This window comes from Rhamphochromis sp. 'chilingali' (assembly GCF_963969265.1).
Source record: "Rhamphochromis sp. 'chilingali' genome assembly, chromosome: 14".
In the NCBI taxonomy this organism is placed as follows: Eukaryota; Metazoa; Chordata; class Actinopteri; order Cichliformes; family Cichlidae; genus Rhamphochromis; species Rhamphochromis sp. 'chilingali'.
Genome location: NC_137941.1, coordinates 29,777,967 through 29,796,622, shown reverse-complemented (window position 1 = coordinate 29,796,622; position 18,656 = coordinate 29,777,967). Strand labels below are relative to the sequence as shown.

The 18,656-nt window shown below is 39.1% G+C and overlaps 1 protein-coding gene across 1 annotated transcript; it reads right to left on the bottom strand.

The window, feature by feature from the left end:
• Positions 1-10,221: 10,221 nt before the first annotated feature.
• On the bottom strand, positions 10,222-17,987 carry lacc1 (laccase (multicopper oxidoreductase) domain containing 1). The gene is made up of 5 exons (XM_080902292.1): positions 16,128-17,987; positions 14,786-14,964; positions 13,842-14,007; positions 13,223-13,448; positions 10,222-10,423 (listed from the first exon to the last, which is right to left on the bottom strand). The coding sequence occupies exons 1-5, from the start codon at positions 16,618-16,620 to the stop codon at positions 10,243-10,245; spliced, it is 1,245 nt and encodes a 414-aa protein (XP_080758418.1). The 5' UTR covers positions 16,621-17,987; the 3' UTR covers positions 10,222-10,242.
• Between the last annotated feature and the right edge of the window lie 669 nt (positions 17,988-18,656).

The following is an 18,656-nucleotide window of genomic DNA, read 5'->3' as shown; positions in this document are numbered from 1 at the left end:
GAGTTAAGATAAAGTTGAAGTGACTTTAAAGTTCTGAAACTGAACGTAATATATCTTGAAGTCACTTTCTTAGAAGCACTCTTCAGATAATTAAATGTTACCTATATAAATACAACAACAGTCACCACAAGGCACTTTCTGCAGTAAGGGAAAGACCCTACAATAATGAAGAGGAAACATTCCTCACGCATCATGCATAATGGGAAGCCCCCAACAGATTATTATTTTCTACATTTTTGTCCATGCTTAGATCAGCCTTGGTATCAGAGGCTGCCCTCAAATCCTCTTTGTCCTTGCCTTCTTGCTTCACCCTAGATATTTTTTTGGAGGGTAGAGGTGCTTGACAGCTGTGGAAGGGGCTCTGGGGAAGAACTGTTGTCCATTATTTGAGGACTTTCTGGTGTGCTCTGTGGAGTAACAGTCAGTTTCCTTTTTACTTTGCAAAGCACAAAAAACAGTTAATGCCCAGTGTTAGTGTCGCAAAACACATATTTAAGCTGCCAAAAGACACAATACCATGCACCTCATGGTTGACAATGAGCCTTTTGACAGTGAGCCTGCTGACAATGAGCATACACTGGTAATTACTAAAAGACCAGCATTACTGGAAGGGCTGCAGGCTAAAGAGTTTGCAGATGACACCACCGTCACTGGCCTCATTCAGGATGGTGATGAGTCTGCATACCGGCAGGAAGTTGAGTGGCTGGTAGTCTGGTGCAGTCAGCACAACCTGGAGCTGAACAGGCTTAAGACAAGATGACAGTGGACCTCAGGAGACATCCATCAACACTGCTCCCCCCCACCACATCAGACAGCCCAGTATCTACTGTGGAGTTTTTCAAGTTCCTTGGTATGGAGGACCACAAGAGCCATGCGCATCGAAATAAAGTGTTCTGTGCTTAAATAATGAATTGTAGAATAAATTCTGCATTTGTAAATTCATTTTTGAATTCCACATTAAAAAAGAGATTTTCAAAATGTTTTTTAAAAATACAATTTAATATGACGAGCCCACTCCTCATTTTAAAATCCAGTTCTCTTTCCTGTTTTCTCACAGATTAGCTCACGGATTAACTATTGGATTAGCAACTTCATTTTAATAATCCTGCTGCAATGCAAATTAGCCACACTGTGGGATGTAAGGAGCTCTCTGATTAGTTGGACAGACACACAATTATAAAAAAATACCTTGTACAGATAGTAGAAAAACCAGACTTCTGCAAATGGCTCACTGAAATCCTTTGGCGTGGCGTCACAGCCTATATGATCACACCCAAACCTTGCGATAATAGCGGTGCAACAAAATATTGTTCTTTGTGCTAAGATAAACATGCCTCATACACCAGATAAAACATACCTTCACTATGTGGTACACAGAAATGTACAAGCAATACATTTTAACTGCTGGAACAACTATTAACCTCTTTTATACACAAGCCATTTCTGCGAATGAAACTGTCACGCCTGCTTACAGTCACCAGGAGGCACTAAAGCCTTACTCTGATCAGAAAAGACACGTGGAAAATGTTCTCCACAGTCTGGGAAGAGGAGCTGGGGTCAATGACAAGTCCATAGTATGAAATTGCAGAAGTTGCTGTGATGGGTTGGGGGGGCACACGTGAGCAGTCAAGGCCTTTGCTTTTTGCAAGTAGAAGTTTTGCTGATGACGATGTTGTACATTCACTTTACTAGAATTATTTTCCAACCTCATAAATATATAGGAATTTATTTGTTGTAAAAGTCAATTGAATTATGTGGGTTTTGTTTTTTTTTGATAATCAGTCAACTCAGATTAACACCTTAACAACTCAGATTGTCAAGCCTGCTGCTGCTGCAGCCACTTAAAGGCTAATAGGTTGGAGATTAAATGGTGGAAGGTCTTTACTGAGGAGTAATATCTAAAAAATGTTTCCCATAGGTTTCATTTCATTGTGTCCTCAGCAGGGCCAAAACCCAGCAACGTTTCCGCAAATGAGTCCACTGACATTTCAAAAGCACAAAGCTCTCAAATTTCCTCCTGAGTTCAAAACCAAGACTGGATTTGTCCTCGTTCCATTGGTCTTAAAATTACGTGACTGCTTATTTCTGTTAATTATTGGCCAAAAATTACAAACCAAATGGCCTGTTTACAGTTAGCTTAGGTGGTGATGCAATGAGCTAAACTAAGATTTGGCAGGAATCCAGTGGTGCTTAAAATCATAAACCTGCTATGGAAACACTTTTACTGTTTAAATACAGATTATAATGTTTGGCTCTTTGTTTCTGTAATGACGGGCACTCTTTCTCTCAGCAGTTCATACATTTGTTGGATTAGCGATTGTTTTCAGTTTATGGCCCAGAGTGAGAAGGGCTCCTACATTTGTGGTTCATTAAACTCTTTTGCATGAGCCAATTGAGAACAGCCTCTGAAGCCACAATGGCAATGCTTTAGGATAAAAGTGCAAATTTCTGTTTGTTTGTTTTTTGTGGTGGAGAGTGGTGTGGAGAATGAATGTCTGAAATAATGATTCCTTTTTTCCAATGAATCTGCAATGTTTTGCTCTTATTTATGCAAAAACAAACAAAGACACAAAACAAACTCAAAATGACACAAAATTATTAACAAACTTATTATTAACAAATTTTTGATTACCTTAAAAAGTACGTTGAGACACAATTCTACCAGTTCAGTGAGGAGAGAAGAACAATAAAGACACAAAAATGACCTTCCATAGAAAACAAAAACCTATAAAATCACCACACAGATGCAAAATAAGCACATGAGCATGCTAAATGTCTCCAATAGTGGAAACGTGACCATGAAAGCCCTGAAAATGTTTTGAAATGAGATGCAAATTAAAATTGCAAAGAAACTGTGTGACTTGCACATAAATTTAAGTTAGTAGCGTGGGTACAAAATAATTTTCGGACCGTAATGAAAAGAAAATAATTCAGCACTCAAAGAAAATATAATCTAACATTAAACAACTTGGTTTAGTGATTGATGTTAATAATCTGGCTCATTTCCTCGACTAATGGAGCTCATTACATTCATTTAAGACTGACTTTGCATTTCTGTGTTTGCACTAAAAGAACTGGCCTTAATGTGCGGGGATGTCTCTGTTTGAAAGCTGATGCCAGGAGAGGTTTTATTATTATCTGAAGCCCACAAATGACGTTTGCCACCAGGTCGGTCATGCATGTGTGTCTGTGTTGTGTAAGAATGTTTTAATTGATAACACTGTCAGTAATGTGTCCGGGAACATGATTTATATGATGTAAGTGTTTCGAGTCATGCGCTGTAGAGTTTGTGTCGTTGGTGTTAGTCCTGTGCAGACCTGACCTCAGTTTACTTTGATCATGTTAAAAGTGAATTTCAGCTAAAACTGACTGAACTGTAAGAGTTTGTGATTTACTTTTACTTGTTTGAAATTACTGTTCAATGTGATGACTGAACTTGCACTAAGTTGAGGGGGGAAGAAAAAAATCAGATCCCACGTCAGTGTTGGTGAAACACGCAGAAATGTGATGCTTCTGTTTCCAGTTAATTTTATGCAGAAATGAGGCTGTTGAGAAAACAGCCGATCTTTTCAGTGAGACACTTTGTGTTACTAAAATGATCTTTGTTATATTTATTTTATTTTTTAGGAAAAGGGCTGCTTTGTAAGACAAATCAAGACTTTTGTCTCAGAATAAAAACTGTCTGTATCCCTGAAGATGTCGGTGTCTGTCATGCTTAATAAAATTACATTTATTCATTATATTAAACCAAACAACAGAAAGTTTAATGCTCCTAAAAGTTTGGAACTGAAACTGATATGTAAAACCAACCAGTGTCTCCACCTAACAGCCACAGAATTAAACAGGATTGTAGATTACTGGAAAATTAGTTTTGACAGAGAAGGAATTAAGGCTATAGTGGGAATATCAAACACTAGGTTTAAAAAAAACTAACAAATTTCCTATTTGGTATAACTTGTTCTGGCTTATCTCACATGGTGATGAAATCCTTTAAAAGTTGGACTCAAAAGTTTTTTTTTTCCCCCACAGAATAATCAAATAACAGATCAAACTAATGGTTGTTTCTGTTCCTCTCCATCAGAAACATTAAACTGGTGCAGTTGGTTGGTTTTCATGGAATGACCCATCTATCGCCTGGATATTCTACTGTAAAATGTGACAGATTTGAACTCTGATGAACCCAACTGCTATCTGTCATTCAGTTTATTAATAAAACCCACGTAGCCGGTCTTTGGACTGAAAGTTTATTGAACACTAAAATTACCATGCTTTACAATCCAGGAAGAGAAATATCAACGTAAAATATGCTGTACAGATTTCTACAGTCATTCACCAAGAGAAATTGAATGGCCTCACCGCTTAGAGCCTCACTCCTTTAAGGTATGTGTGTTCTGTCTTAAATCTTATATCACTGAGTAATATTATACTGTACGTCTCTTACTAAAGTTAAATGCCATTAAAAACCATCTCTCAAGATTTTCAGTACAAGAATAAAAAGAAAAAGGTCTATTTGGTCCGCGTGTTATCCAAGTATTTAAACCCACCAATTCATTCTCTAAATAATTCTGTTGGCTCAGGTTGGAATTAAGAGAGACAGATTAGAGCCGCTAGATGAATGCTTACTGGCTAGTGGGTAGTTTGCTTGGTACATTGGACCCACAATACAGGTAAACTATCCAAATATACATGTTTGGACAAACTGTATCAGTCCAGTATTCCTATGCTGTTTCCGACAATATAGCAATAATTCCCTGCAGAGTTAGATTCACCCCCAAAAATCTTACGAGCTATAAAACATGTTTGTTCAAGTGAGAAATCCCTGAAAGTTAGTGAAATTTTAAAAAATAAAATAGTAATAATTTAGCTTAGTAAAATATTAATTTGTGTCTGCACCTACAGACTCAAGATATGATCATACCCATGTTTTATCATCTGAGAAGTGGTTGTTTTCATTAAAGAAGCGAAAATGCGAGGGAAGGTGATACCTGGATCAAGTGTCATCCTCTTTCTCCTCAGCTGAACCTACTGAGCTGAAGTCAGAGCTCTAACACACGAAAATGTGCATAAACATGTTCATTTCTTCCTGATATCATTATAATTACTTATTGATGGCAGATTAGACATGCGACTCTACGGCCTCCAGACAGCTAACAATGAGCTGGCTAAAACACAACAGCAATAAGCTAATGCTATATTAGCTAATGTTAGACTCAAGTGTCCTAAAAATCACATTTTCCCTCCGATAAACAATTTGATTACATTCTCACATCGTATGAGAGTTTAATCGCTAAGACTCTGAATCCAACAAAGTTAGCTCCACTTCAAAGAAAGTGTTACTAAAGGGCAGTGTTTAATGACAAAAAGTTCGATATCCTCAACAACACTGCAGTATCATTGTCAGACAGAAATGAGCTTCACTGACTCATATTGGACTCAGCCACAAAGTTTTGCAGTTTCCCTCTAGAGTCCATAGATGTCAATACATATTGCTACTGCTGAGGTGAACAGTGGACTGACAGCCTGCACTAGGGTTGCCAACCGTCCCTTAAAAAACGGAATCGTCCCGTATTTAGAAACAAAAGCACACGTCCCGTATTGAGCTAATAAGGGACGCACTTTGTCCCGTAATACAGTGAGAATCAAAAGTAGTCTATAAATGTTAATGGAATTAACGCTTTGTTTGAAAACATAATTCCCAGCCCCTCTCCTGCTTTGTGACCAATGAGCTGACAGCACACTTATGACAATTCGAGTATGACAATTCAGATTATCTCATTGGTCGAGGAAAGGTCGCTTGCGGAGAAAATACCGGAAGACAACAGATGACCACAACAACAAGCATGGCCAACAGGGAAACAAACGCCGACACTGCGGTGCACGTCTCGGATGACAGTACACCTAAAGCTGGGCAGACACTGTGCGATTTTTTTCAGTCACGATATTCAGCTCCTGCTCAAACTGCACGATTGACTCGCAGGGGTTAGAAGTTGGTAGGTCACGATGCAGGTCTCACACTATACCGCCCGATGCTCTGATGCGACCTGAGTGCTCACACTGTGCCAACATAACATGAAGGTTATAACAGAAAATCTGTCGCTCGCTCTCTCTGTCTTTCACTCACACAGACACACCACCACCACCATCAACTTTGCTAAATTGCTAATGAAAAACATGATCAGGCAGCTGTGATTGAGCAGCAGTGTAAATCCAACTATTTTCACGGTTGTTGTGGTCGTGATAATTTTGTGATGCCACATCGAAAAGGCTCGGATGAGCTTTCCAAAGTTCTACAAGTGCCTCCATCACTTGTGTCCAGATCACACGCTGCACAGCCGTGCTGCGCCGTCTTTTTCACCGATGTTTACGTGTTTGCGCATGAGCAGTGTGAGCGGCTGTGGTGACACCCTCACGAGCGATTGATGATCGGGAGCTGGTCGTGAGGTGTTAATCGCTTCTCGTTACCCCACGTATACTACACGATGCACGATGAAGGCCAAAATCGGGCCGATCACCAAATCGGTCGCACGACTCAAAAATCGGCTCAAAATGGGCCAAAAATCGCACAGTGTGAGCCCAGCGTTAGAGCAGCAATGTTTGTTCCCCTCAGAGAAAGAAAAGAAAAAAGGCTGCAAAAGTACAGGGAGGACTGGGAAAAGGAAAACACCTGGCTGGGAAAGTGCACGATAACACCTATAAAGCGCACTGCACTGTGTGCCGGCGCACTTTTTCCATAGGCATGCTTAGTGGTGGGCACAAGAAGAACATGAGGGGCATGAAAGCTCGGGGAACCCTTAACCAATTTTTTGTCCACCAGGCCACGGCAGAAGCAGATATGGTATGTAAACACTGGTTTGTTGTTTAAACCCTCTGGTTAAGGTTAATATGGGCATGTGCAGTGAATATCAGCGCTATGTGGCCAGAAGTGTGATAATATCATTTATTTTGTGTAATAAACAACTGCAAGGATGGATGATTACAACAAATAGATGAATAATACATAAAAGTAATACATAGATGAATAATGATGATGAGTTAAGGTGCGTAATCATGGGAACAAGCGGGTTTACAAACAGGAGCAGCTGATTAGCATTAGAAAAGCTGAAATAATACCTCAACTGAAGCCAATTGTACTAAATGCACTATATGTGCACTGTTACAAGAATATTTTTCTTTCTATTGTTTTCTATTAATTTATATAATTTTAAGTTAAGCAGGACAGAGTTCTTTTAAAGAAAGATTTACTTATATTCTCAAAAGTTAAGCATGACAGGCTTCTGTTTAAGAAAGAGACCTGTTTTACTGTGTTAATGTTGTCATTTTGAGCTAAAAATAAATGGCTAAATGATCATTTGTTTCCCATATGGTCATATCACAAAGAATATGCATCTGCTTAAATCAAATTCAAGTCAAATGGTTAAAAAATAATTTCACACACACAAAAAAAGAGCTACCACACTGGGAAGGGTGAAGACAACTGGGTTGCCCGGCCCTGGCCACGAGGTGTCCCTTATTTATTTTTCAGGGAGTTGGCAACCCTAGCCTGCACTCACTACAGATGAATGGAAGCCACCTTAGCTAGGATTGTGCATTTGAATTGGGAGCGGTACGAAAACAGAACTCAGTTGAATGCAGTCTGCTATGTACTGACATCTAGTATTGAGATTTTGCACATTGTAACTTTAATCCTCTAGTTTATTTGAAGATTAGAATCTGTGGGACATGCAAAATTATCCTTAAAGCTGTAAATATCAAACAGTAAATTAGCAAACAATTGGTTTTTAGCTATTTTCTGTCTGCTGCTTTTAACATTTTTTATACCACGTAATTTTACCAAAAAAGCACATTGACTTTGTGGAGCTTTAGCTGACAACAATATGAGGTAAGTAAACCAAACAAAGATAAACGACAATTGGATAACTTAAGGCCCATAACTTTATTAAATACAGATTATAAAATTTTCTCTAGCTCAGTTGCAACAAGGCTCAAACAAGGGGTTTCAAGTATAATTAGTGAGACACAATCAGGGTTTTTGAAAGACAGGAACATTCATAATAATATCAGATTGGTTTTAGACTTACTGGACTACAATGATCTGATTAGTGATGACAGTTTTATTCTTTTCTTGGACTTTTATAAAGCTTTCGATTCAGTAGAACATCCTTTTATTTTAGAAACACTAACTCGATTTGGATTTGGGGATAAATTTAGGAAGATAATAGATATACTGTATAATGATATAAATAGCTCTGTGTCATTAGGCTATGGCACTGGTAAAAGATTTAGCGTCAAAAGAGGAATTAGGCAAGGGTGTGGAAGCTCTCCGTTGTTGTTCATAATGGTTGTGGAGATGCTCGCAATTCTAATTAAAAACAGCAGCGTTGCCGGAATTGAGATTATGGACAATTCTTTAATAATTAGTCAACTTGCGGATGACACTACTCTTTTCTTAAAAATGAACATCAGATTCCCCTGGTAAAACAAATAATCACTACATTCTCAAAAGCTTCAGGCTTAAAGTTAAATTTAAATAAATGTGAATTATTGGCATTAAAGGAGTGTAATTCACAATTACTGTACGATATAAAGGTGAAGAAGGAGGTAAAATATTTGGGCATCACAATTTCAAAAGATCACAAAGTCTTAGAAAAAGTAAATATTTTAGATAATGTTGACAAATGTAAGACAATCTTAAATAAGTGGTTACAAAGAGACATCACAATTTTTGGAAGAATATTATTAACCAAAATGGATAGTTTATCTAGATTTATATATCCAGCTTACTCTCTATCAATATCGAATAAAGTTATTAAAACAATTAATAGCTTGAATTTTAATTTTAGTTGGAGGAATAAGTGCCATTATATATCTAAAGATGATTTGGTTAAACCATACATTGAAGGCGGTGGAAACGCAATTGATTTTGACATAATGAATGGTGTTTTGAAACTTAAATGGTTAAAATCCTTCCTAAATAATCCACACTCCATTTGGTTTTTTATACCAAGTAAGGTCTTTAACACACTAGGGGGTATCGACTTTCTCCTAAAGTGTGACTTTGAAATTACTAAGCTACCTGCTAAACTCTCTGAATTCCATAAACAGGTCCTTCTTTATTGGAAAATGTTATTTAAACATAATTTCAGTCCACATAATAGCCCAATTTGGAACAATAGATATATACTGATGAACAGAAAATCTATTTTTATTCAAGATTGGTTATCAAAAGGTGTTTGGGCAATTGCCCATTTTGTAGATGAGGAAGGACATGTTCTAGGACATCAAGATTTTTGCCAAAAGTTTAATATCCAATGTTCTAAAAGTAAATTTAATCGGGTTATAAAATCCATTCCATTGTCACTTAAAAACATAGTTGTAAATGATATAATATATTCTGACATCTCCCCCAAGTTAAGGCAATTATATATAGATGGTATTCGATTTTGTGATGTTAAATGCAACAATAAGTTTCTTAGATCTTCATTAAGGAGTCTTTATTCTCCAAATTTACTTAGACGTAATTACATATTAAAAGATTTCCAAAGGGAAGAAATTGAAAAAATAAGAACTGATTATATCACCTTCCCTATCCCTCCTAAAGGGAAAGAAGTCCAATTTAAAATCTTGAATAAAATTTACCCAACAAATAGACTCCTTAGTGATAGATTCAAAATAGAAACGGGTAATTGTGTATTTTGTGAAACAGAAGAGGAGGATTTGGACCATCTATTCTTTTTGTGCAATTTTATACAAATATTTTGGTTGGATTTTCATACCTGGCTTTATTCCAGTGGGATTCAAATTACCCCATTTACCTTAAATATGATAATGTTTGGAGTGTTTTTGAAAGAAAAGAAAGCTAATTATGGTGTTAATGTGTTATTAATCTTGTGTAAGTATTTTATACATAAATGTCGCTTTTTTAAGATTAAACCAACACTGGCTCACTGGAAAAACGACCTAAACCTGTTGGTTAAATCTTTGACTTTAGTTAAAAAGAAAAAGGCTGCTTTTTTTGTTTCCTTTGTAGAAGATTTTGATTTAGTGAGTTAATAATCTGTTAATTTATGTGACCCCATCTTTATATTTTATTTTCACTATATATGAAAGTTGCTAATATGTAAGAAATGTTTATTCTCTGAATCTGTAATATATGGTGCATTTTGTTTGTATGTTTATATTACTAATAAAAAAAAACAAAACAAAAAAAAAAAACAATATGAGGTAAGTGTGCTAAACACTCATTCATTCATTCGTTTGTTTGATCCACAGGAAGCCCACCTGTGTGCCAAAGTTAAGCCCATCTCTGACATGGGAGAAGTAGTTTTCAGGGTGACATGAGGTGCAGGGCGTCACGCAGGACCAGTGCGTCATCGTGTTGTCATGGATGTGCTCAGGCAGGACGCCACCTTTCTGGAGGAGAACTCTGGGATGGGAAATTAGACATATTGTTTGGTTCACAGCTGAGCGAAAAACAAATCCCATACAGTGGGGCAAAAAAGTATTTAGTCAGCCACCGATTGTGCAAGTTCCCCCACTTAAAATGATGACAGAGGTCAGTAATTTGCACCAGAGGTACACTTCAACTGTGAGAGACAGAATGTGAAAAAAAAATCCATGAATCCACATGGTAGGATTTGTAAAGAATTTATTCGTAAATTAGGGTGGAAAATAAGTATTTGGTCACCTCAAACAAGGAAAATCTCTGGCTCTCACAGACCTGTAACGTCTTCTGTAAGAAGCTTTTCTGTCCCCCACTCGTTACCTGTATGAATGGCACCTGTTTGAACTCATCATCTGTATAAAAGACACCTGTCCACAGCCTCAAACAGTCAGACTCCAAACTCCGCCATGGCCAAGACCAAAGAGCTTTCGAAGGACACCAGGAAAAGTATTGTAGACCTGCACCAGACTGGGAAGAGTGAATCTACAATAGGCAAGCAGCTTGGTGTGAAAAAATCAACTGTGGGAGCAATCATCAGAAAATTGAAGACATACAAGACCACTGATAATCTCCCTCCATCTGGGGCTCCACGCAAGATCTCATCCCGTGGGGTCAAAATGATCATGAGAACGGTGAGCAAAGATCCCAGAACCACACGGGGGGACCTGGTGAATGACCTGCAGAGAGCTGGGACCAAAGTAACAAAGGTCACCATCAGTAACACACTACAACGGCAGGGAATCAAATCCCGCAGTGCCAGACGTGTTCCGCTGCTGAAGCCAGTGCATGTCCAGGCCCGTCTGAAGTTTGCCAGAGAGCACATGGATGATACAGCAGAGGATTGGGAGAATGTCATGTGGTCAGATGAAACCAAAGTAGAACTTTTTGGTATAAACTCAACTCGTCGTGTTTGGAGGAAGAAGAATACTGAGTTGCATCCCAAGAACACCATACCTACTGTGAAGCATGGGGGTGGAAACATCATGCTATGGGGCTGTTTTTCTGCCAAGGGGACAGGACGACTGATCCGTGTTAAGGACAGAATGAATGGGGCCATGTATCGTGAGATTTTGAGCCAAAACCTCCTTCCATCAGTGAGAACTTTGAAGATGAAACGAGGCTGGGTCTTCCAACATGACAATGATCCAAAACACACCGCCCGGGCAACAAAGGAGTGGCTCCGTAAGAAGCATTTGAAAGTCCTGGAGTGGCCTAGCCAGTCTCCAGACCTCAACCCCATAGAAAATCTGTGGCGGGAGTTGAAAGTCCGTGTTGCTCGGCGACAGCCCCAAAACATCACTGCTCTCCAGAAGATCTGCATGGAGGAATGGGCCAAAATACCAGCTACTGTGTGTGCAAACCTGGTAAAGACCTATAGTAAACGTTTGACCTCTGTTATTGCCAACAAAGGTTATGTTACAAAGTATTGAGTTGTATTTTTGTTATTGACCAAATACTTATTTTCCACCCTGATTTACGAATAAATTCTCATTTTAGGTGGGGGAACTTGCACAATCGGTGGCTGACTAAATACTTTTTTGCCCCACTGTATATGAATTCAATATTAAAGACCTTAAAGCTTAAAGCTACTATTTCCAGCACATACTCAAATAGTAATGGCTGAAAATTTAAACAAGGACCTCCTTTCTCTCCTCTTATCTCCTCTCCAGACAACCCAGAATGGGTAAATGCAAGAAGACCCTTAATCTTAAACTGAAGCTCTTACTTGATCTTATTGATTAACTCCATAATAAATATAACACACTCTAACACTAGTGACAGAATGAAAGTGAACTTGGAGAATTCACTCAGCTATGATTTCCTCTGAGATGTATTTAAGTTCAAGTCTGAGTCATCATTGAGTGGCTGCCACAGTTACCTTTTACATATTCAAAGAACGAGACTAGTACATCTTGGAACATGTCTTAAAAATAGAATCTGGGTAGTCAGTGCATCCACTAGTCTGTTTAGTCTGTTTAAATACACTTTGAATTTGTATCGTGAACATTTTCTGAAATTCAGGTTAAATTTGAGCCAGACTCAAATGAAAAGGGCATCTTCAGAATGCTTTTATGACCTTAGTAAGAAAATATAAATTTTATGTGAATGCCGATCAACATCCACAATAAATCCTAAATTTGTTTCTTGCTCTGCAACAATCAGTTTTCCCTCATTGGTTAATCTTAGAGGTGGGAAGTAATAACGTAGAAATACTTCATTACTGTACTTAAGTAGAATTTCCAGTTATCTGTTCTTTACTCGAGTAATTTTTTTAAAAAGTGGCAGGTAATTTCAAATGCAGCGTTTCTATCAGCGAAACACACACAATGTGTTTGTGTGCAGTTTGTCACACAGTGTGTGTTAAAGGTCCGGCTGCTGTATTTTACAGAGAGTGAAAAGAAAGAGGGCTAACTTCACTCACAGATGGAGAAAGATAAGAAATACAGGACAGGAGAGGAAGGAGAGAGCTTAGATTTAAAGGTAAAGATTGCTCAGTGGTGATAAACTGGAAATTTAAGAAAATCTACTGAAGCTCTTAAGAGAAATTATTTTGAGTTGTGATTCATTTCTCCACACTACGACCTTGCAATTGGTTTTAGGGATCCCCACCTGCTGAATCCCACTTTAACCTCTTCCCTATTCATTCTCTTCATTACAGACCAAGACTCCCTCTACAATGTAGGCAACAGAATATAGAGCTATTTTCTTTTCCTTGTTCACAGAGATTCTGTACTTTTGTCAGCTCTATTTAATCTATTGTTCTCGTTTCGTGAGCCGTACCTGTTGGCGAGACGGATGTCGACGTGTGGTCTGGCTGATTCTGGATCAGGAACACAGTCTGGATGGATGCTCATGAAGTCCAACGCCTGGTCTCTTTCCATGGTATAGCAGCAGGGTCCCACTGATGGTCCCACAGCCACCACAATGTTGCTAACTTGGCAAGCAAATTCTGTCACCATGGCATTCACAGTGGCCATGGCAACCCCCATTATGGTTCCTCTCCAACCTGTAAATGTAGCCATTTCATCGTCAGAGTTCATATTGTAAAGTTGTACCACTGCAGCCTCTTTTGCACGCTCTCTTCAACGGTTTGGTTTTATCTTGAATAAATAAATCCTCTAGGGGGCACCAAAGGCTAAAACAAATTATATAAAGAGTCTATAGAATAATTAACACTGAAAGAATTTACTTTGATTCCACAGAATGTTGAAGTGTGTGCTTTCTGCAAAGTCTTCTTAAGTTCCTCTACTCAAGTTTCTCTTTCACACACATAGACATATTAAAAACACTAACTAATAGTTCTGATGTGCATTTTTTTTCTTGATTGGCCCCCAATGAGATGATGGTTCCCTAAATTAGCAGTCAGTGGTCAAAACTTTGAGAAGCAGTGAGGGCTGACCTGCATGTGCGACTCCGATAACTTTTGCGACGGGATCAGCAAAGAGGAGCGGCATGCAGTCGGCCCCTGGAGCTGCTAAGACGAGCCCAGTCTGATTGGTCACCATTGCATCGTAACTCTCAGGCTCAGCTTTCCCCAAGACCCAGACATCGTTAGCGTGGTTCACCTTCAGAAAACAAGCCGACAGTCCTTTAACAAAACACTGATCTCACATCACTGACCCTCAGCACTGAGGTCAGAACAAAACTGTCCCGAAGTTGGAAAACAAAAAAACAAAAACAACTAAAAATAAAAAATGAGTGTAATCTGTTAATTATTTGTTACTGTTGCATATTCATTTTCTTTGACTGTGAATGCTCGTTTGCTTTAGTTTGTTAACATGTGAAATACGTTGGTGAATATTAAAAACAAAAGATTATATCAAACAGATGTGCATCCAGAATTAAATATGTAAAACTTGCACCTTAATATATGCAAGATGATATATTTTTATACATGCTACTCGCACTTTAAGGTGCGGCTGAGCCGATATTTTAAGTCTGATATTTGGTGATTTAAAAATCCGATATTCCAATATAATATTTTTTTTCTTTCAGACACATAGAATCTAAACAGGTTTCTCTATGTCTGTTACACGGAGCTATTTATTGCTCATTTGCGCTCTGTCTGCCAGCTTGGATCAGCTGGTTGTTTGTTGTGTTTGGAATGTGGACGTTGCAGGATGCCCTCTGGTGGACAAGTCATGCAACATCAACATTCATAACATGGTTGTTTCTCCAATCTCTTCTTTACTTTTTCGTTTTTCATACAGTTAATATCAGCTGATAATTGCAGGCTGCCAATTGGTCAGACTCTAGCTTTAATTACTACAAATATGTTCCAACACCCTTTTTACATAATACAGATAATACATTAAAGGGCAAAATTCTAATAGTGTTGAGTACCTTGACTAAATGCATGGGCTGAGGATGGAAACCAGCATGGAGGGCTAATCGGCGCCTGTTCTCCATTACCACAGCCACTGGGTCCCTCCTCCTGCAGCTGCTGAACAGATTCAAGGAGGATAAGGTCGAGATGTAGGACACACCACCTGTACGGGTGCTGAAGCCATGACCAAAACAATCTGAGACAAAGAGGGAGAGAAAAAAGGTAAACTGCTTTTCTAAAATAACACATTGAAATAAATACATTTAATAGCATTTAAATGAATGCTAAGCTACTTCTAGCTCAGTTTGTATTTATTTACCAACATCTTGTCAACAGATTATACTTTAATAGAAATTTTAACACAGTGCACTAAATGATAAGAAAATTCATTAAATGTCAGGATTAAATGATAACATGAGCTGATCTCATGCACAGTTGTGTGAAAAAGTGTTTCCCCCCCTTCCTGATTAACTATTTTTTGTATGTTTGTCACACTTAAATGTTTCAGATAATCAAATAAATTTAAATTCTAGACAAAGATAACACAAGTAAACAATTTCTAAATGAAAGTGTTTATTATTAAGGTGGAAAAAATTAAACCTACATGGCCCAGTGTGAAAAACCTTTTCACACCACTGTATGTCTCCTGTTATCAGTTCACTAGGACATATTTGCATGGACAAAGGAGTCCAACGGTATATGGTGTTGGGTATTGGTACATTCTCAGTTTCCTCTTTATCTAATAGATATATCACTATAGTTTAAGTGGTTATCAAATGATTAGACTTTATTATAAAATTAAACAGTCAAGTAGCAGTGAATCACTGTTTTTCCTCCATATATTAAAGACTCTGGAATTTACTATTGTGCAATATATAGTATCAATATATAGTATATGTATGACATATTAAGTTTTGATAGACAAACTCATTCTATCTTCCTTTCAAATATACACCCATTTACAGAAAATGGAAAACACGCTGTTCCCAAATAGTTAGTGTGGGACGGGGAAGTCAAACTGTTTTCATTTCACATATCGTGCACTAATGTTAACAGGAACCTTAATTGTTTATTTATTACCGTACTTTGCTACTGTATGACTACCAGTGGGCGAGATCTTTATCAACAGGAGAAGCTGTAAAATATATAAAAATACACCTAAAAGTTTAAAATCTATGCACTCGTTCACATTTTTAAAAATAATTCAATGGCCCAAATTGGAGTCTTTGTACGACCGATTCTGGCCCTCGAGACTTGTGTTTGACACCCTTGATGTAGGAGGAGAAATCCAAACTCCATTCACTATACAGTAATTTAATAACTCCATAAAACTCATAAGTATGTTTTGCTTAAGCCGACCTGGAATGAGCGCAGACTTCAGAACTGTGAGTTCTCCCTTCAGCGCAGGAAGCTGCTGCATAAACGTCGACACTTCTTCGCACACTTCTTCGCCAGGTGAGACCGAATCTGTGGAGGCTCTGCAACTAGGACAAGTCTCGTCCACCGGTCTCTGCTTGTACTGGAAGTCGTATAGGGCCGTAAAAAGGAGGTTCTGGTAATGAGCCAGCACCTCTTTGCCCTGTGCGGTGGTGAGGACCGTGATCGAGCTCAGGTCCAGCTGGTCCAAAGTCTGCTTGAAACGGTACAAACTCTCCACTGTGGAGCTCGAGTCCAGGATGTGCACACTTTTGCAGGAGCTCAAGAACGTGTCTACGAAGCCGTTTTTCTCCCGGTAAGTGTTCCCGCACAGCACGAAGACCTGCGAGTCTGAAACCGAGTCCTCCAGCAGAGAAGCGCCCGTGCATGATGCACAGCAGCGGTGAAGCAGATCCACCAGCACGGCTCGACTCATCGCGGAGAAGCTGAAGTATCTGCCGCTCAGCACACAGAGAAAACTCGCAGACAAACGCAGACTCCCTGCCCTTTATGCGGGACCGCAAGGAACGTGTTTGACAACCAACATACCTCAAAAACTACAGAAACTACAGCTGACTCAGTACTTCCTGCACTGCACAGTCGCTCCGCCCACTCTGGAAAGTCCTAACGCTCGGTGGAAATTCTTCTTTCCTCAGCAGCTGCTGACTGCTGCATACAGTAAAGGTCGAGTGAAGTTCAAGTGTGAACAATACAGACTTTTCTGCAAAACATTAGGAGCACAGCATGCTGGCCACAAACTGCACCAGCGTGTCCCCGAGAAATACTGCAAGTATTAACCTATTAGCACACAGTGTAGGCTAAACCGCTACATAGGGTTGCCAACTCCCTGAAAAATAAATAAGGGACACCTCGTGGCCAGGGCCGGGCAACCCAGTTGTCTTCACCCTTCCCAGTGTGGTGAATTTTCTAGCTCTTTTTTTGTGTGTGAAATTATTTTTTTAACCATTTGACTTGAAGTTGATTTAAGTAGATGCATATTCTATTCTTTGTGATATGAACACATGTGAAACAAATGATAATTTAGCCATTTATTTTTAGCTCAAAATGACAACATTAACACAGTAAAACAGGTCTCTTTCTTAAACAGAAGCCTGTCATGCTTAACTTTTGAGAATATAAGTAAATCTTTCTTTAAAAGAACTCTGTCCTGCTTAACTTAAAATAATAGAAAACAATAGAAAGAAAAATATTCTTGTAACAGTGCACATTTAGTGCATTTAGTACAATTGGCTTCAGTTGAGGTATTATTTCAGCTTTTCTAATGCTAATCAGCTGCTCCTGTTTGTAAACCCGCTTGTTCCCATGATTACGCATCATAACTCATCATCATTATTCATCTATGTATTACTTTTATGTATTAGTCATCAATTTGTTGTAATCATCTATCCTTGCAGTTGTTTATTACACAAAATAAATTATATTATCACACTTCTGGCCACATAGCGCTGATATTCACTGCACATGCCCATATTAACTTTTTCCAGCCAGGTGTTTTCCTTTTCCCATTCTTCCCTTTCTCTGAGGGGAACAAACATTGCTGCTCTAACGCTGGGCTCACACTGTGCGATTTTTGGCCCATTTTGAGACGATTTTTGAGTCGTGCGACGGTTTTGGCGATCGGACCGATTTTGGCCTTCATCGTGCGTCGTGTAGTATACGTGGGGTAACGAGAAGTGATTAACACCTCACGACCAGCTCCCGATCATCAATCGCTCGTGAGGGTGTCACCACAGCCGCTCACACTGCTCACGCGCAAACACGTAAACATCGGTGAAAAAGACGGCGCAGCACGGCTGTGCAGCGTGTGATCTGGACACAAGCGATGGAGGCACAACTTGTAGAACTTTGGAAAGCTCATCCGAGCCTTTTCGATGTGGCCTCACAAAATTATCACGACCACAACAACCGTGAAAATAGTTGGATTTACACTGCTGCTCAATCACAGCTGCCTGATCAATGTTTTTCATTAGCAATTTAGCAAAGTTGATGGTGGTGTGTCTGTGTGAGTGAGAGACAGAGAGAGCGAGCGACAGATTGTCTGTTATAACCTTCATGTTATGGAGACACAGTGTGAGCACTCAGGTCGCATCAGAGCATCGGGCGGTATAGTGTGAGACCTGCATCGTGACCTACCAACTTCTAACCCCTGCGAGTCAATCGTGCAGTTTGAGCAGGAGCTGAATAACGTGACTGAAAAAAAATCGCACAGTGTCTGCCCAGCTTTAGGTGTACTGTCATCCGAGACTTGCACCGCAGTGTCGGCGTTTGTTTCCCTGTTGGCCATGCTTCTTGTTGTGGTCATCTGTTGTCTTCCGGTATTTTCTCCGCAAGCGACCTTTCCTCGACCAATGAGATGAGCGGTAATCTGAATTGTCATACTCGAATTGTCATAAGTGTGCTGTCAGCTCATTGGTCACAAAGCAGGAGAGGGGCTGGGAATTATGTTTTCAA